The 20,083-nt window shown below is 34.7% G+C and overlaps 3 protein-coding genes across 3 annotated transcripts; 1 reads left to right on the top strand and 2 right to left on the bottom strand.

Annotated features, from left to right (window-relative positions):
* Positions 1-1,808: 1,808 nt before the first annotated feature.
* Positions 1,809-8,029, top strand: LOC125208186 (kinase family with ARM repeat domain-containing protein). The gene is made up of 11 exons (XM_048107769.2): positions 1,809-1,996; positions 2,085-2,174; positions 2,534-2,586; positions 2,723-2,798; positions 3,212-3,273; positions 3,356-3,434; positions 3,525-3,578; positions 3,704-5,365; positions 5,446-6,315; positions 6,602-7,714; positions 7,794-8,029. Exons 1-10 carry the CDS (start codon positions 1,949-1,951, stop codon positions 7,697-7,699), a joined length of 4,092 nt encoding a protein of 1,363 aa, XP_047963726.2. The 5' UTR covers positions 1,809-1,948; the 3' UTR covers positions 7,700-7,714; positions 7,794-8,029.
* Positions 8,030-9,663: 1,634 nt separating this feature from the next.
* LOC125204368 (acyl carrier protein 1, chloroplastic-like) lies at positions 9,664-11,838 on the bottom strand. The gene is made up of 4 exons (XM_048103018.2): positions 11,664-11,838; positions 10,880-10,972; positions 10,546-10,668; positions 9,664-10,000 (listed from the first exon to the last, which is right to left on the bottom strand). Exons 1-4 carry the CDS (start codon positions 11,727-11,729, stop codon positions 9,878-9,880), a joined length of 405 nt encoding a protein of 134 aa, XP_047958975.1. The 5' UTR covers positions 11,730-11,838; the 3' UTR covers positions 9,664-9,877.
* Positions 11,839-15,887: 4,049 nt separating this feature from the next.
* Positions 15,888-18,044, bottom strand: LOC125206830 (acyl carrier protein 1, chloroplastic-like). Its single transcript, XM_089060103.1, has 4 exons — positions 17,853-18,044; positions 17,025-17,117; positions 16,690-16,812; positions 15,888-16,173 (listed from the first exon to the last, which is right to left on the bottom strand). The coding sequence occupies exons 1-4, from the start codon at positions 17,916-17,918 to the stop codon at positions 16,051-16,053; spliced, it is 405 nt and encodes a 134-aa protein (XP_088916229.1). The 5' UTR covers positions 17,919-18,044; the 3' UTR covers positions 15,888-16,050.
* Between the last annotated feature and the right edge of the window lie 2,039 nt (positions 18,045-20,083).

The raw sequence follows: 20,083 nt of genomic DNA, 5'->3' as shown, positions 1-20,083 counted from the left end.
AAAATAAAACTAACAAAAAATAAAACAAACTGACATCAAGAAAAAAGCTTAAATATGGACTAATATCACTTAAACATAACATGATCCACACCCTTATTTTACTCCCCACTTTCCAAATTGTTGATTATACATGTACACGAAAACAATGTGATATTTTATACTCTACGTCTTCTTTGCTTTCGTTTGCCATTTCGTTGACTTTGAATGTTCTCTTTGCATGAAATCTGTGAAAGCGACGAAGTTCGAGATGAATATGCAATGCATTAACTTCAAAATATTTTATAGATAGCTAGTTTCTATGATTTATTATATCGGAAAAAAAATAATTTACGATAATAATATAAATTTTATGCTTGAAAGTTGAAACATTTACAATTATATAAAAACGTTCATAATGATTAAATAAAATTAAATATTATTAATGAATATGTGGTGTCATCAATCAATCATAATATTAAATGTACATAAATATCATTATGAATAGTATAACAACCTTTCATTTTCTATATAAATTATGACATATTTTATAAATATTAAAATTTATACTCATGACTTACCAATATTTCAATATAAAGCCAAAACTAGCCTTTTTCTTTTATATATGTATAGATAGGGTCTTGTTAGGTTGAGATTTTTGAACCTAATTGAGAATTGAGATGCAGGGGTGTGATCAATTGCTAACTTTCTTAAGTTGCCAACTTGCTAACTCATCAATTTAATGTACTTATTAAAAATGTCAACACGATGACATTAAAATGTCAACATATAATTTTGTTGAACTTCAATATAATGTGTTGATATTATGTGTTGACATTTTTTATACACTGTATTGATGAGTTAGCAGAGTTAGCAACTTAAATAGTTAGCAATATAACACACCCCTTGAGATGCAATCTCAGCCACTCATCCAGAATATTTGTGAAATGTCAACAACATGTAGCATGTAGTTTATGTCAACTAGGGTATTATCGTCAATAGCCTGCACATCAAATGTCAACAACTTTATTCAATAAACACTTTTTTTATTTTAATTTATTTTATTATTTATTTATTTTATTTTATTTTAATTTTATTTAAAAAAAAAAAATCATTTTTTTTGTCAACTGCATATACAATTCATATCAACTACACATCAAATGTCAACAACTTTATTCAATAAATACTTTTTGACATGAATTGTACATGTGGTTGACATTATATTGTGTAGTTGACATGAATTGTATATGTAGTTGACATGGATTGCATACATTGTTGACATTATATGTGTGTAGTTGACATGAATTGTGTGTGTGGTTGACACGGATTGTACACATAGTTGACATTATATGTGTGTAGTTCACATGAATTGTATATGTAGTTGACATGAATTGTATATGTAGTTGAAAAATAAAAAAAATTTTAAAAAAATAAAAAAAAGAAAAAAAAATTTAAAAAAATTTTAAAAAATTAAAAAAGTTTAAAATAAAATTCATTTTTTAAAAAAAAAATTTAAAAAATTTAAAATTAAAAAAAATATTTATTAAATAAAATTACCATGATATTACCATTCTGCCCTTTCATAATTAATTAATCTAAAGATATTTTCTAGGTGAAAAAATCTAGACCACTCATTTAATAAAAATAAATAGATGATATTGCATCTCATTTCTCAATTAACATTAAAAAAAGTCAATTGATCACGACTATATAGATATATAAAGATCGATTCTATGTTTAAAATCGCATAGCTATAGCTATGTACAGTACTAGTAATGAATTTAAAAAGCAGAAATTCAAACTATATAATTTTGTTGGCACCGTTTGGCTATAAGGCCCACTACTTTTTTCTATTTCCCCAAATTTGAATTTCAGCAACTCTCATCACCCGCTCTGTGTATCTCTCTCTTTCACACACACATCCCTCACACAGAAAGCGTTGATTGTCGCACAGATTTGAAGAAGCCCAAGCATGAATCACTACCACATTTACGAAGCCATCGGCCGCGGCAAGTATTCGGTAATCCTGATTCAACTCTAACCTCAGCTGTGAGGGAAAAAAAAACAAAAAACAATTCGTGTATTTATCCGAAATCACTGTGTTGCAGACTGTCTACAAGGGAAGGAAGAAGAAGACTATTGAGTATTTCGCCATCAAGAGCGTTGATAAATCTCATCGGAGCAAGGTTCTTCAGGAAGTAAGCATTTCCACAACACTTTTGTATTGTTCGCTATTTTTATTCAATTTTGGGTGATTTGAATTGTTTGAATGGCCAAATTATGCTATTCGCACCATAAAGCTGTAGATTTAATGTGTCGCCCATGAATTATTCACCTATGTGTAAATGTGTTTATTTAAAACTTTATTTCTGAAAATTGCGACCGAGTTCTGCGAAATTGAATGTATTTAATTGTCTAGAATGTCCCAAATGATACTCGGATTTACATTCGTGATGTTGGAAGAACTCATTAATGAATGTGCATGCTACTTTTTTTGTAAGTAGTTCAGTACTGGATTTCTGTATGATTCAGTTTTGCTGCTATTTTCAATTTACAGGTGAGGATCCTTCACACTCTAGATCATTCTAATGTGCTAAAGTTCTACTCATGGTAAGTGTGTCCATTGAGAACTTAGATTCTTAGTTCACTTGCACTTGCTAATGAGGTTTGATCAATTGGTATGAATGATATTAGACATTGCTTTACTTTCATTTTCACTCTTTATTCTTGTCACCTGACATTGTAGGTACGAGACATCAGCTCATTTGTGGTTAGTTCTGGAGTATTGTGTTGGAGGAGATTTGATGACTTTATTGCAACAGGTGAGTGATTGTTATAACTGGTCGTGTGCATCAACTAGTTGCCGTGCATCAAGATGCACGGCAATATTTTATTTTGATATTAGGACCTAAAAGCATTAACCTGTCCAGATTATTCTGAGTTAAATCCCGTTCTGTCTTTTATGTCTTTATCCTTGCCACTTTTACAATATAATAACAAGAGGTATGTCCTCCCGAAAGTGTGAAGGAAGGTTTGCGATGATGGCATGCCAAGATGACTCTCTTAGGAGTTTGTTCTCTCACATAATGTTACGTTTATCAATTTACCTCTGTATTTCAGTGTTACATCTTATGCATAGGACCTCTTTGTGCTGTTATTCGTTTATCAACTCCTAATTATTCCTTTGGAATTTTTTTACTCCCCTGATTCATTTAACAACTAAGCTTCATGGCAGGATGGAAAGCTTCCTGAAGAGTCTATACATGACTTGGCTTATGGCCTTGTAGGAGCGCTGCAGTAAGAATCCGATTACCTATAACTTTTTTCTTAATTATGGCAACTAGATATGTTTTTGAAATATTGCTGGCCTTACCAACAGGTACTTGCATTCAAAGGGAATCATTTACTGCGACTTAAAACCATCAAATATTCTTTTGGATGAAAATGGAAAGACGAAGGTATTGTTTTTTGTTTTCCTCCGTCCATGTTGATCTTTATGATTGCTCTGAACAATTCTAATAAGATCCCATTAAATATTTTATGCTCAGCTGTGCGACTTTGGATTAGCAAGAAAACTGAGCGACATATCCATGACCTCCCAGGTGGGTTTTCTAGTTAAAACTGTTTTGCAAATTGGAAGTAGGGTTATCTGATCCGTGAATTGATTTACTAAGTGAAGTTGTTTCCTGTTTCCCGACTTGATTATTTGTTTTGATTGCATGCCTAGCTACCCCAAGCAAAACGTGGAACTCCTTGCTACATGTCACCTGAGTTGTTCCAAGATGGAGGGGTTCATTCATATGCTTCTGATTTCTGGGCTCTTGGTTGTGTGCTATATGAGTGTTATACTGGCAGACCTCCATTTATTGACAAGGAATTCACTCAATTGGCAAAATCGATTCTTTTGGAGGCACATCCTCCTCTTCCCGGATCTCCAACACGTCCATTTGTAAATTTGATAAATTCTCTCTTGATCAAAGATCCAGCTGAAAGAATACAGTGGCCTGAACTTTGCAATCATGCTTTTTGGAGGACAAAATTTGTTTCATTGACATTACCTCCTCAGCCTGCTTTTGATAACATGATTGAGCTGTCTTCTGAACCACATCTTACAGAGCGCAATGGAGATAGACCTCTTCGAAACAAGACTCCTACAAGAACTTATGGAAAAGATTCAAGAATTCCTAGCAAGCATGACCAGAATCTCAGTGCTGCTGGGAAAGGAGAAGAGACACCGACTAAAGGTATGCATAGTGGCCGTAAAGTTCAAGCCAAACCTTCTGGCAAAGCACCTGATGGAAAGCAGAAAGATGGTTCAAATAATATGGGTGGTGTAAATCTCATGCGTCTTTCAAGAATTGCAAGATCTAACCTGCATAGGGAAAATGAGAAAGAGAATTACCGAAGGCCATTACCTAATAGCTCCAAGAATGATGCAGAAATTAAAATTGAAAACAATGACATGGAACTTGATTTTAATGAGAGCACAGAAGATGATGGACATGACGAAGTAGATGTATCTGAGAATGAATCACCCACCGGTGAAGATAATTTATCAACTCCTCGAAAGCATGAGGGAAAAGTTGAAGAGACGGACAGCATGATAGTCCAGTCTGAAGGGTCAAATGTTGTTGAGACTCCATTGCTTGATAGCTCAAGAGCAGAAGAGCAGGAATCATCTTCAGACATGGATGTGAGCCCAGTAGTATCCACACCAACCAATGCTAGTCCCCACCTGAAGACACCAAGGATCAAAGATGTGTCCGGGTGTGTCCTTGATTTTGATGCAGCCAAATCCACTTCAGACCTCTCTGAGGTGCTGTGGCATCCATCTGATCTCTCTGTTAGGCCAGTAATGCCTAGCAGAAAAATTGATAAAGGATTGGATGTAATGCCTTCCCTTCCCTTCCATGCTATTCCCCCAGCTGATTTTACAAAAATGCCCAAGGATAAATTGGATGTTATGTATAGCAGGATTATAAGTGTTATGAATGGGAATGTCAATGGTGAGAAGCAAAATGTGCTTAGGTACCTCGAGATGTTGAGCACCAATGCTGATACTGCCAATATTTTGACCAATGGGCCAATAATGTTACTTCTTCTTAAAATGCTGAGGCAATCTAAGGCTTTGACCTTGCGGGTGCAGCTGTCTTCACTTATAGGCTTATTGATTCGCCATTCTACCTTCATTGGAGATGATTTAGCAAATTCTGGAATTTTAGGTGCTCTAACAGATGGTTTGAGAGACAGACAGGAAAAAGTGAGGAGATTTTCCATGGCGGCTCTGGGTGAGTTGCTATTTTACATATCTACTCTAAGTGATCCTACAAAGGACAATCTTCCTCAGGAATCACCAGCAAAAGACAGCAGACCACCTTCTAGCTGGCAGGTTAGCTTCTTGTACTATTTTCGGAACATATTGACCTACTATTTATTATTTTCTCTGATATGCTTTCCAATGTTATTCAGGTCCCAAATTCATTAATCTCTTTGATATCATCTGTCTTACGGAAAGGAGAGGATGATCTTACCCAGCTTTATGCTTTAAGAACAATAGAGAACATCTCGAGTCATGGAGGTTATTGGGCTACTCGTTTCAACAGCCAAGATGTAATTAGCAACCTCTGTTATATATACAAGGCTCCAGGAAAACAAGAAAGTATGAAACTTACTGCTGGGTCATGTTTGATACGTCTGGCTCGCTTCAGCCCACCCAGCATTCAACATGTTATTGAGAAAGTTCCACTGAAGGATATTGGTTCTAGTCTTTTCAAGGGAAATCAACGTGAGCAGCAAATCTGCTTAAATCTTCTAAACATGGCTATTATTGGAAGCCAGTATCTGACAAATATAGGGCGTCTCCTTTTTCCCTTAATGGAAGACAAAAATATTGTTTCAAATCTTATGTCTCTTATTGAGCAGGGAAACGAAGTCCTGAAGGGAAAGGCTCTCCTCTTTGTGGCTCTACTTTGTAAGCATGGGAAGAGATGTCTCCCACTCTTTTTCTGCAATGCAAGATTCCTATCAGCTATGGATAGACTTGCTAAAGAGAAAGATAAATATATGCAGCACTGTCTGGATGCATTTGTGTATGCTGTGGTATCAACGTTACCAGGTTTGCTTGAAACAATAACAGTGGATATTCAGCAACTTATGGGAGGCAGGCGTCAAGGGCTGATTCCTGGTCTCAGCAGTCGAAGTTCTCCAAAGAACAGTATTCACTTCTTTCCTGTGGTTCTCCATCTTCTTGGGAGCTCTTCATTCAGGAATTCAGTGATCACTCCACAGGTTTTGCTACTTGTTGCGAATCTGCTTAAACTGACAGAATCACCATTCCAGGTATACAACTGAAAAAATGTTGCTGTTATTTTTCTAAACATCAACTTCTTCCCTATCATCTTACCTACAGTTACTTTATTTGAACATGCTGTCGTTAGAAAACTATGAAGAAGCCGTGCAACATTTTAGATAAATTGTAATGTATGGTGAAATTCCTTGAATTATATGTTCCGGAGCCATGTCAAATACTTTCAAGTAAATAGGATGTAAAACTTGGGTGCTCATTACGATTCTCTATGAGTAATCAGGATTCACATGGTAACATCTTATTCGTTATTCCTTTCAGGGCAGGGATGACTTCCAAATAACTCTGCTACGAGTTTTGGAATCAATATCGGAGGAGTCAACAGCAATCAATGGTAACCCTGTCGTCTTCATCCGCCAGATCCTTCCTAGCCTAGCTGCTCTATACAAGGGAAACAAAGATGGGGATGCTCGGTTCTTATGCTTGAAGATATTCTTTGATGTGATGGTCCTATTCCTAAGTGAAACCGTGGAGGATGAGCAAAGGGCAGAAGATTTAAAGTCTGTATCTAATGTTCACTTCCTCCCGCTATACCCATCTCTGATTGAGGATGAAGACCCCATTCCCATGTATGCTCAGAAGCTGCTTGTGATGCTCCTCGAGTCCAACTACATAAAAATCTGTGACATTCTTCACATGAAAGCTGTCTCTCAATGTTTCGAATCACTGCTGGGTGATTTCTCAACTATAAATGTGAGCAATGTGATGCTGTGTCTGGCTCTAGCATCTGCCCCAGAACTAGAAACGAAGATGATCTCTCAATTAAAAGTTGTCAGGAAGATTGGAAATCTCTTGGAATTCGTATTAGCCAAGGAGATGGAAGATTTCATTGATCCAACACTAGGTCTGTGCAGGGCATTCCTCTTACGCTCTGTAAACTCCAGGCCGGGTTTCGTCTACTCAAAACAGCCCTCGCTTTTATATGAAGGTTCGAGTGAGAGCAGTGCTGACGGCATAAAAGATATCACAGACTTTGCCAGCAATGTAGGAGCCCTTCTCGAACTGAGTAAATCCTCTGAGGCCAATGCTGCAGATTTAGCCTCCGAGTGTTTGGTTTTGCTGTTCAAAGCAGCTCCAAGAGAAGCAACCATGAACTTCCTCATGAATCTTTCCAAAGCCTCTGCATTACTCGAGGGCGGGCTCCATGGCAGCATCTCCGAGCTAGTGCTGGAGCGAATTCTGCACGCTCTTGGTTTCTCTTGTCGACAGTACATGTTACACTCGATGATACTATCCATCAGCACGTCAGAGTTGGCAAAAACCGAAGCAATTGTTTCTAATCTTAAGGGCTCTAGCACAAAAGGTATTTCGAATGCCTCCATCCAAGTCGAACAGGAGTTGCAGAGGATCCATCGCTAGCTCCTAGCTGCAGAGGTTCGTATTCTTCACATACATTCTCTTTGTAACTTGCTATCGAGAGGTTTTACCTGAATCAATGTTCGATCTTTTTCAGACAGCGAAGTGGTTTTTCACTGCAAGCAGGATCGACACAACCTATATAAGTATATGCTGAAGGTGCATCTTGCAGAGAGATGGTTAGAGTTCATTTTATGCATTTAATTGTATTACACTATCCTTGTTATAATTTGTATCATAATGGTATGTGTTGAATTCAACACCATATCACCACGCACCCTCTCTTATTTTCATATTTTCTTTTTATCTCACAAAAATCAAGTATTCCATTCATATCATATGCTATCATTATTGTGCAACAGCAAATCTATTGAATGAGAAAAATAATCAAATTTTAATCAGATAAAGTTGTGTTGATTCAAAGTTTGCAGTTAATGACAAAAAAAACACTTCGTTTTCCTCATCTTTTTTGATGGAGTTGTTGACAACCTGTTTTTGTTGATAAAAGTAATTGTAAAAAAAAGGAAACATCATTTCAGCTACGGAAATCTTAGAATTTTTTTAATTTTCTTTGTAGAAAATAATTGTGTAGTTGTAAAAGTTACTCTCACCAATCACATAATAAATAAACAAAGTACATTTGTTTCTCTAAATTTATAAAATTTTGACTTTAATCACTAGGCAAATCAAATCCAAGTTTTAGAATATATCAAGCGCCAATCAAGCATTCCCAAATATAAAAATAAAGAAAAATCTAAATATGCCAATGCAAAATTCAGTACCAAACAACTTCAATTTTGAAATTTCCCCTACCTGTCCACCACATGCATTCCCACTTATTACATATATACATCAATTCCCCAATGATCACAAATTCTCGTGACACTTTATCCTAGATTGATTTCACATCCTCTTCATTTTTTAAACCATCAAACCCCCAAACAAAACACACACACACACACATCTCATATAAGTGTGATCATCTATATTCCACCATCATTACAAGTTCAAAATGTCTTCTTTAAACTTTCTTGCAGCAGCCATCACCACAACTTTCATTGTCTCATCCACTTCGGCATTGTCTCCATACACAGAATTGCCACCTGATATTGCTCCTCTCCTCCCTTCCACCGGCGCCCGCGGTGCCACCCCTCCAACCGGGGCAGTCGAGCCGACAATCCCCTCCACGCACAGCCCTCCTAACCCCGATATAACGGGCTCGACTGGCCTCGACACAGCCTTCGGGCCTTCCGGCCCATTGCAAGATTCATTTGCAGTGCCTCAAGTTGGAGTCCGAGTGTTGGGAGCTTTTGGATTACTACTTTATTTGATCATTATAAGAGGTATTTAGTTCTTTGTTGCTGTACTTAATATATGTGTATGTTTGGGGTTCTTGATTAATATTTATTGAATTTTTGTCACAATTCCATTTCAAGCACAAGCAAATCAACTTCAACTTCATTATTCTTGGCCTTCAACTTCATTGTATGATGCACCCAAGATTCTTGTGTGCATCATCATTCAATGAATTATGAGGTTGAAGGTTGAGTTCTTGTCTTGTATTTCTCCACCTACCCACTTGAAGCACAAACATTTGAATTAGTGATTTTGGCTGCTCGATCATTTGCACGTATACTTGTGAGTGTATCGGGCATCAAATGGACCGCGTAAGATGATGTCGTTAATCGAGTGTAGCTTTAAATTGTTAGTTCTTTCGTGGCATTTCATCAAGTGGTGCACAAATCGTTCATCGGTTTAATGAAATTGAAGGCTGGGGTTTCAGTTTCACAGTTTGTTTGAAAGAGAAAAAGAGGGAATTTTGTTGTGTGTTTTCCAGTTAGGTAAATTGAAAATGCTAGCTGGAGCCACCCATTGTGATGAGAGCCATTCTCTCTCATTTGATTTCATGTTTGAGTTGATTATTCAAAAAGTGACAGGAAATAGATATAGACTACAATATTCAGAAATGAGAGAAGAAAAATTGGATCTTTCCCAATAATTAAGATTGCATTCAGATGATACTAAACATCGTTCCATCGGAAGTAAGAACAGACAACTGCAAACGAAAACAGCCAGTTCATTTTGATTAATAAAGCAAAAGCTTGATAGATTATCGTGTTTTTTCCCTCTCTAACCAAGTGCCTCGTACCAAGCACAAACCTACAAGATGAAGCTGGTTCATCATTTCTTCTCCAGGAGCTCCTCGATGAGATCTGCTGCTTCTTGAACGGTCGTGATGCTCTGAGCACTCTCTTCCTCAACGCATATCCCGAACTCCTCTTCCAGTCCCATCACAATCTCAACCTACATGGTGAAACATTATTCATCAGTGGCTAGAGATTTACCAAGGTAAGAATATTTCGAGATTATAACGTTTATATGATTGGTAACTGCACAAGGACTATGATTAGTACAATTCAGACAAGCCATACCCGAAAAAGGGCTTCATATTCATGAGAAATTAGTATTAGCAAATAAATGAAAACATAGCTATGCTTTAATCATATTAAAGTTAGATTCTTGCATCAAATTTGAATCCATATTTTTATCTTTTATGTTAAAGTTAGGTCCTTATGCAATACAAAAGCATATAGTACTACTTAGAAAAGAAAGTTCAACAGTAAAAGCATAAAGATCGATTCAGAAAAGTATACAAAAAGAGAGTAGCTTCATTCAATTAACAATAAACACAAGAGATATATGCTATTCTATTAGAAAGAATTATATCACAGCATTGATTAAGTATTGACACCGTTTAATAAAACAAATTTAGCATGCAGCAATATGCAATTATGAACAAGGCAAACACTCAGTATACAACAATACAGCCATAAGTGGAGAAGTATTACCGTGTCAAGAGAATCAGCACCAAGCACTTGAAACTTCGAGTCTCCAGAGACCTGTCGATCATCAGGAAGAGCCAATTGCTTCTTTACGATTTCAACCACTTTACTGACTGTCTCAGGTTTGGCCTGCTCAAAAGAACAATCAAGGACAATACTCAGTTTTGCAAGACATCTCAAAGCATTGCATCTTAGTGATGCAAAAGCTAATCTTTGGTCATTTAGCAATTCTCAATTCTTTATCAAATTATCTAAAGCAACACTACTCGATGAGTCATAATGTGATAACTTCAACCAATCAACCAATACAGGTAAGGGGACGAAGCTACAAGAATTATACCGCGCAGGAAATTCTGAAACGAGGCAACGGAAGCCTTTGAGAAGGGAAGCTCTTTCCGCTGAAGGAAACTGAGGCCTTCCTCAAACTAGAACCCTGCTTAAGATGAAAAACACACAATTAGAAGGTGTATTTATGTTGAATTCAAAATTTTCATTTTTAACAGTGTAATTATATTGAATTCAATAATCTAAAATGAAACTAAAGCTGCAAATCAAAACAAACTAAAACTGTGCATCATTCTTGTAAAGACTCCCCTTTTCACTAGGAGGTTTTGGTAAGTTCTCCGATAATTTTTGCAGAAACATAATTCACAACATTGTTAGTGCATTAGACACCAAATAGGATCAAATATATGTTGATAATCAGATCACCATGCACAGAATAGCAGCTTGAAATATACTCGTCAGTGACCCAAAATACAATAGTGTAAAACTTCAACATTGATAGTGAAGAGATTCGATTTTAAACAATAGTATCAACAAATACTAAAAAAAGAATAAAGATTTATGATTGTAGAAATACACAAGTCAGGATCCATCAAAAAGATGAGATTTTTAACATCAATCAAATTCTGATAATTGCAATCACTAAAACCCCTGAACATAAAGCCTCACAAAACCATGCTTTACTGGAGAAAATTAAAAATAAAATCAGAATTCTTTTATAGCACGAATCATAACATAGAGATCATAATAAATCAGAATTATCTAAAAATCTAAAATGCATAGCTACAAAAACCCAATAAAATTCTATGGCAAAGCTAGAAGCAAATTAAAGAAGAAACCTTGGTTTGGTTGAAGGAGCAAAAGGCGGAGGAGATAGAAACAGAGGAAGCAGTGAAAGAAGCCATGGGATCAAAAGGAACAGAAAAAATGAAACAGATCTGAAAATTTGACAAGAGGAAAGAAGAGAGGAGAAGAGAAGATGGCGGAGAGCACGAAGAGTGTGATTGTCTCGACTGAGAACATTTCTGCTGCTCTTTTATAGCCACTTTTTTCTTGAGTTTTTTGTTTTATTACATATTTTGTCAAATTTATTTTGTTTTTTACTACTACTTAAAAATTTTTGGTTTTGAAGAAATTTGAGCAATTATAATAAATGCGTGCCTTTGTTTTTTTTAATCACGGTAGCGTTTTGAATTAATAGTTAGGTTGGCTACCACCATTAAGGTCCATAAAAAATCTAAGTCCTAATCTATTTTGTCTAAACTTAATATCCAGATGAATTTATATATGTAGGCGACAAACCTCACCTTCTCTTATAAAAAAGCTTAATAATATAAGTGATTCATTTTTAGTAATAAAATCACGTTGTATCATATCCTAAGGTTTAAAAATTGGAGCAATAAATAAATTATAAAAACTATTAATTCATCATTCAATCGATTTAATAGCTGATTTGTTTCTTGAATCTATCATTTTGAGTAGGGGTGTCAAAATGGATAACCGAACTCGAAATATCGGATAATTGGATATTCGATATCCGATTTTGGATTTTGGGATCGGGTTCGGGTATAAGATTTTTGAATTATAGGATAACCCGATACCCGATCGGGTATACTCAAATTGCCCGAATTATCCGATTTTTTTTAAAAAAAATTTAAATTTAATAAATTATGTATTTATTCTATTATTTAAAAAATTAAATAATTATATCTAGTCACAAAAACTTTCAATCTTGAATCACATTTAGGGTTAATATATGAATTGTGATGCTTATTATTGATGAATGATGGATGCTATAACTTATGAATTTTTTATTTCAAAAAATTTGTAGTAGTTTTTTTTTCTCTTAATCGAACTAATTCAAGTTTGTATCAAATTCGAACTATTACAAGTTTGTAGTTAATTTTGTTAAAAAAATAAATTCAAAATTAAAATAAGAATCCAAAATCGGGACTGGATACCCGAGTCAGGTATCTGGGTACCCGAAATCATTTTCGGATTGGGTATCGGGTATTAGATTTTGGGAAATTCGAGATCGGGTACCCGAATTTTTTGGATCGGGTACGTATCCGCCGGTACCCGATTTGACAGACCTACTTTTGGGAGAGGGAAGAGACCGATAGACGGTGCGAGAGAGTGGTGGAGAAGGAATGCAAATGAGGGTGCGAGAGAGTGGTGGAGAAGGAATGCAGATTAAGCCCAACTGAAGTGGAGGATGGATGAAGAGAATGATGGAGCGGAAGACATTGGGAGGTTTTGTTGAGAGAGGCATGGCGATCGGGTGATGATAAGGAGGAAATTTTTTTAGTTATAACAATTTAATGTTAAAGAGGTTTAATGTCTAAATCGAGCTGGGAAATGCATTTGTGTCGCGATTGAACCGGTTGAATCGACAATGTAATCTGATCATGTTTAAAACATTTAGGACCCGTTCGGTTTCCCAGATATGCCCAGTTATGGGCTGAAAACTGAGTAAATTCATGCGTTCAGTGTATGTGATAATAAACTTGAAAGCCCAAGCAAATAAGCAGGCCCGCACTATTTGGTTCAATTTTGGCCAGATATAATTCTGCTAAAAAACGTGATATATAAATCTGGTAAGGCAAGTAATGGCTGAATTGTTGACAAAATGACCTATTTACCTCTGCCAAAAATCAAACATCCCCAAATTGGTTACAATTTGTTTCAGATTGCTTTGATTCATTTCAATTTTCATCTCTCTATTCGAAACTTTCCTTTCCTCTACTCTTCTACTTGTTGCGATTTCATGCTCTCTCTCTTCCACCAGAATGTTGCCAGAGCTCGATTTCTCACTTCTGCCGGCAATAGGTGAGCAATAGGATTCTACACCACAGAAACAGAAAAACCTGGTTTTCTAAGCGCCATTGACGGAAAAGAAGCAAACCGAGAGAGAAAGCCACAAAAAAATCGATTTATATGGCTACGGAGTGATGCATTTACGGCAACGGCGATTACTACGAGGGGCAGTGGAAAAGGAATTTGAGGGGTTTTTTGTCATTTAGCTTCATACAGAGTCCCAAATCTGATGGCAAACAGGATCAGTGAACACCATATTGATTTCAGCTTTGGTGGGCCATACCTACCTCAAATCTGCTCCAAATCTGCTCGAGTTATATATCATACAAAATGAAATATGTTTAACTGAATGGGTCCTTATTAGATCACTACTATAAGGGCAATGATAACGACATGCTTAGTGCTTGGCTTAAGCACGCCGCCACATGATTTTTTCAATTTTTAAATTTTTTTTTTAAATTTCCTTTTTTGGTATCTACAATTTGATTGTTGTTTATAGAGTACTTAAACTATGTATATTTTTCAATTTTGAGGAATATATTTTAATATTTTTATAACACTCAAAATCTTATTACAACTCATAATTAATTACAAATAAAAAAGGAAGCCAAAATTCAAATAAATTAGAAACTAGGAGTAATATATATAAGTAGTGTTACATATTTAAGACTCCTATTTAAATATTTTTCTTGCATAAGAATGCCAAGTAGTAGAAATAAGCATACTACAAATATGAATAGTACTAAAAATATTTAAGATGTAAGTACGTATCCAAAGAAAATGTGTACAGACACTAAGGAAAAAGGAGAAAATAACAAAAAAAATTAATCTCTTGAGCTAACCGCCCATGGGCAGGACCACACTCTTAATTTTGTCAAATCACTATTCAAATCTAATTTAGATATTAAGATAAATATCAAATATTTTTGTATACTACGCTTAGAAAAAAAAAACAAAATAGAAAAAAAAATAGCATTCATGCTCATTGCTTTGTAAATAAACACTACTTATATTATCCAAAATTTGAAAAGTATAGGAGTATAATTTTTTATTCAAATCGTAGTACTACTACTTTTTTATTCTTAGTCTATCATTTATGAGTTTTTACAAGCTTTTCAATTACTTCAATTGTTTAACACAACTATAATTATACTTGTTAAAAATGGGAACTGAATTTTAACACAACTATACTTTCCCAGAATTTTCTTGATAATTGTTCATTGATAATAAAAAAATGGATTGTGATTGGAAGCCAGTTATTGAGCAGGGAAATCAAGTCCTGAAGGGAAGAGATGTCTCCCACTCTTTTTCTGCAATGCAAGACTTGCAAAAGAGAAAGATAAATATATGCATTTGTGTACCAGGTTTGCTTGAAAAAATAACAGTGGATATTCAACAAACATATGCATTGGTGATTCAGGTTGCTTGATCATCATGCATGAAAAGGACCGCGTAAAATGATGTAGTTCATCGAGTGTAGCTATAAATCGTCGCATATTTCATCAACTGCAGCATATTATTGTTGGTTCCATCGAGTTTTAGCATATATCGTTGATCGGTTTAATGAAATTGAAGGCTGAGGTTGTACTTGTACACTTAGTTTGAAAGAGAGAAAGGGGGAAAATTGGCTGTGTGCTAACATAGGAGTGGGACTTCTTCTTTTTCCGACAGCAACCAAAAATATGCGTCCTGTGGGCTTTTGCAAGTATTTTATTGTTAAGTATAGTCATGATTTTTTCAACTAATCTGTCTATTCAGCAAGTCAATAGCAGTTCTATCCACCAATACGTATGGTCTTGGACACTCGATAATGATTTTTCTTTAGAATTCGGTTGCTTGATCGATCCACTTACTTCTATTATGTCAATGTTAATCACTACTGTTGGAATCATGGTTCTTATTTATAGTGATAATTATATGGCTCACGATCAAGGATACTTGAGATTTTTTGCTTATATGAGTTTTTTCAGTACTTCCATGTTGGGATTAGTTACTAGTTCAAATTTGATACAAATTTATTTTTTTTGGGAACTGGTTGGAATGTGTTCCTATCTATTAATAGGGTTTTGGTTTACGCGACCTCCTGCGTCGAATGCTTGTCAAAAAGCATTTGTAACTAACCGTGTAGGGGATTTTGGTTTATTATTAGGAATTTTAGGTTTTTAATTTATTCGAAATACTCAATAACTTCATTTATAATAATGAAGTGAATTTTTCCTTTCTACTATAATCAGAAATGGTGAATCTTTCCTATTAATAAGATTGCATTCAGATGATACTAAACATCGTTCATTTTGATGAAAACAAGCGAGTTCATTTTGATGAAATAAAGCAAGCACAATAAAAGCTGGATAGATTATCGCGTTCTTTCCCCTCTCTAACCAAGCACAAAGATGAAGCTGTCGTTCATCATTTCTTCTCCAGGAGTTCCTCGATGAGATCTGCTGCTTCTTGAACGGTCGTGATGCTCTGAGCACTCTCTTCCTCAACGCATATCCCGAACTCCTCCTCCAGTCCCATCACAATCTCCACCTATATGGCCAAACATTATTTATCAGTGCCTACAGATTTACCAAGGTAATAGCAGTTTTATATGATTTGCAACTGCACAAGGACTATAATTTGAGCAAAATTTACTGCCCGAAAATGACCATATTCATGAGAAATTAGTATCGTAAATGAAAATGCATAGCTATACATTAATCATCTTAAAGTTAGATTCTTGCATCAAATCCAAATCCTATTCTTATCTTTTATGTTAAAGCATACAAAAGCGTAGATTTTACTTACAACACAAAGTTCAACAGTGAAAGTATAAAGATGATACAGAAAAGTATCAAAAAGAGAGACCTAATTAGCTTCATTCAATAAATAATAACACAAGAGATATATGCTATTCTATTAGACAACATCTGATCACAGCATTTATCAAATAATGACGCCCTATAACAATCCACATTTAGCATGCTGCAATACGCAGTTAGGAAGGAAGCAATTAGTAAGTATACCACAAATTACACAATACGGCCATAATTGGGGAAGTATTACCGTGTCAAGAGAATCAGCACCAAGCACTTGAAACTTCGAGTCTCCAGAGACCTGTCGATCATCAGGAAGAGCCAATTGCTTCTTCACGATCTCAACCACTTTATTGACTGTGTCGGGTTTGGCCTGCTTAATGGTACAAACAATCAAGAACTATACTCAGTTTTCCGAGACATCTCAAGGTATATTAATGGTGCAAAAGCTAATTTTTGGTCATTTAGCATTTCTAAATTCTTTATCAAAGTATCTAAAGCAACACTACTCGATGAAGCATAATGTGAGAACTACAACGAATCAACCAATGCAGGGTAAAGGGGACGAAGCTACAAGAATTATACCGCGCAAGAAATTCGGAAGCGAGGCAGTGGAAGCCTCTGAGAAGGCAAACTCTTTCCGCTGAAGGAAACTGACACCTTCCTCAAATTAGAACCCTGCTTAAGATGAAAAGAAACACACAATTAGTAGGGGTATTTATGTTGAATTCAAACAGTATATTTATGTTGAATACAATAATCAAAAATGAAACTACAGCTGCAAATCAAAACAAACTAAAACTTTGCATCATTCTTGTAAAGACTTCCCTTTTTATTAGGAGGCTTTAGTGAGTTCTTCGATATTTTTAGCAGAAAACATAATTCACAAAATTGTTAGTGCATTAGATACAAAACGAGATCAAATATTTTTTGATAATCACATCAACATGCAAGAATATGAGCTTGAAATACAGTTTATACTCGGAGACCCAAAAAACAATATAAAACTTTAACATTAATCAGGAAATAAATTCATACTACTATAATAAACCATAAGCGTTATTCAAATCCGGTGGCCTAATGAAAAGATTCGATTTTTAATACATAATTAACAAATACTACTAAAGAAAACAATATAGATACTTATAATTGAATCAAATACATAACTCACGATCCATCAAAAAGATGAGATTTTTAAAACATTAATCCAATTGCTATCACTTAAACCCCCGAATACACAAAGCCTCACAAAACCATACTCCACTGGGAAATTTAAAAATAAAATCATAATTCTGTAAGCTCGAATCATAACTAGAGATCATTAAAAATCAGAATCATCTAAGAAATCGAAAATGCAGCACTACAAAAAACCCAATAAATTAAGAAAAGCTAGAAACAAATCAACGAACAAACCTGGGTTTGGTTGAAGGAGCAAAAGGCAGAGGAGATGGAAACAGAGGAAGCAGTGAAAGAAGCCATGGGATCAAAAGGAACAGGGAAAAATGAAATGGATCTGAAAATTTGACAAGAGGAAAGAAGAGATGGTGGCGGAGAGCACGAAGAGTGTGAAGGTCTCGAGTGTGAAGATTTCTGCTGCACATTTATAGGCACTTTTTTCTTAGAGTTTTTGTTACTTCCAATTTTTTTCATTGCTTGTATCGAAATTGAATGCAGTTTTCATGGAATTTTTGAAAAAAAAAATCGTGTTTTTGTTTTTTATTTGACGTAAATCGATAATGGTAGTAGTATTTGAGTATGAATTAATAGATAATACACTATTAATTTTCTATTATAAAGAAAAACTTATTAAGAAGGGTTGTAAAAATACCATTATGAATAATTAATGACAATGTAACAAAAATAGATTAGGGGCCATAGGTTGGCTACCCACCATAGAGGTTCATAAAAAATCTAAGTCCTAATTTAATTTGTCTAAACTTGATTAGATAAGTTTTCATAGTACCATATGATGTAGGCTTTAGTATTTAAATTTAGGATCCAAACCTCAATTTCTCTTACCGAAAAACTTGATAATTGAAGCGATTTATCTTTCTAGTAAAAAATCATATGATACCATTAGATCTAAATGTTTAAAAATCTATTCAATAAATTAATTGACGAAGCAATTGATTCATAATTCAATCGATCTGACCATTAATCTATTTTTTTATTCCATCCATATGAGAAAGGGGAAATGAGGAGTGAGAGAGAAGGGTGGAGAAGGAAGGCAGAGTCGCCCTACTGAAGGAGAGGAGGGAAGAAAGGTGGTGATGGTGGAGATTAGTTCTATGTGGTTTAGTGGCAGTAATATAGTGGGTATCTTGAACATCGACATACGTTGTAGATGTTTACAAAGGTGAATGGAGATGGCTGTGGAAAAAAAAAATTATAATATGTTTTATCATTAGTCAGTTTATGATGGAACCAATCAATTTTTTTGGTTCATAATATATTAATGCTACATGGTCATAATGTGGTCAGCCACACAATAGTATTAGTCAGTTTCTGATGGATCAGACTAGATCATAGATTTAATCAGTTTAAATGTCCGAATCAAACCTGGGAATGCATCAGGGTCTCGTGGTTGAACCGATTAAATCTATGATCTAGTCTGATCCAGTTTATAACACATACTAGATCACTATTAGTATAACGGTAAAGAGAGCAACGTGCTCAATAAGCACGTCACCACATGATTTTTTTTATTTTTTAAAATTCTTTTTAAATTTCCTATTTTGGTTGATCTACAATTTGATGGTTGTTTCCAGAGATACTTATATTTTTCATTTTTCATTGCTAAGGATTTTTGTTTCTGTAACACTCAAAATCTTACAACTCAAAATTAATTAGAAATGAAAAGGGAAAATAGTATTTAAGATTTAAATATTTTTCTTACATAAGAATGCATGTAGTAGAAATAAATGCAATAAATAGTACTACATATATTTAAGATTTAAGTACGTATATAAATAAAATGTGTACAAAAAATGATAAAAAAAAGTTTTAAACTCTTGAGTCTTGAACTAAACTCCCAAGGGCTGGACCACACTCTTAATTTTGTCAAATCGCCATCCAAGTCTACTTTAGATATTAAGATAATATCAATATTTTTGTATACTATATTTAGGGGAAAAAAATACTAAAATATTTAGCATTCATGCTCATCGCTTTGTAAACTAATCACAAATATTATCATCACAGAAGTGTTATTATTAAAATTTTGAAAAATATATATACTCCGTAATTTTTTTTAAATCGTTGCAATTTTTTATTCTTAGTTTGCCATTTTTGAGTTTTTACAAGCATTTCAATTACCTTACTATGTGTTACCACAACTATAATTATATTTGTTAAAAATGGGAACTGAATTTTAACACAACTATAATTTCCCAGTTTCATGGCACAATGGTTTAGGAAAAAAATAAAGTGTGTGAATTTTCTTGATAATTGTTCATCGACTAATAAAAAAAATTGGATTGGGATTTCTCTTTTTATTAGATACAAAATAAGTGTCTTTTTCGGCATGGAATTTTAGAAATGAATGTTGAGTGTGTTAAATAAATAGATAAAAAAAGTAAGAGAGAAGAAAAGGTAGAGAGAAAGTAGAGAGAATAAAGTAAGAGAGAGTAAAATAAGAAATAGAA

The sequence above is a fragment of the Salvia hispanica genome, chromosome 6, assembly GCF_029641045.1.
Source record: "Salvia hispanica isolate PSC_SH4W2 chromosome 6, Shi_PSC_v1, whole genome shotgun sequence".
NCBI lineage: Eukaryota > Viridiplantae > Streptophyta > Magnoliopsida > Lamiales > Lamiaceae > Salvia > Salvia hispanica.
The sequence above is the reverse complement of the archived record's forward strand: the minus strand, read 5'-3'. Positions and strand labels throughout refer to the sequence as shown.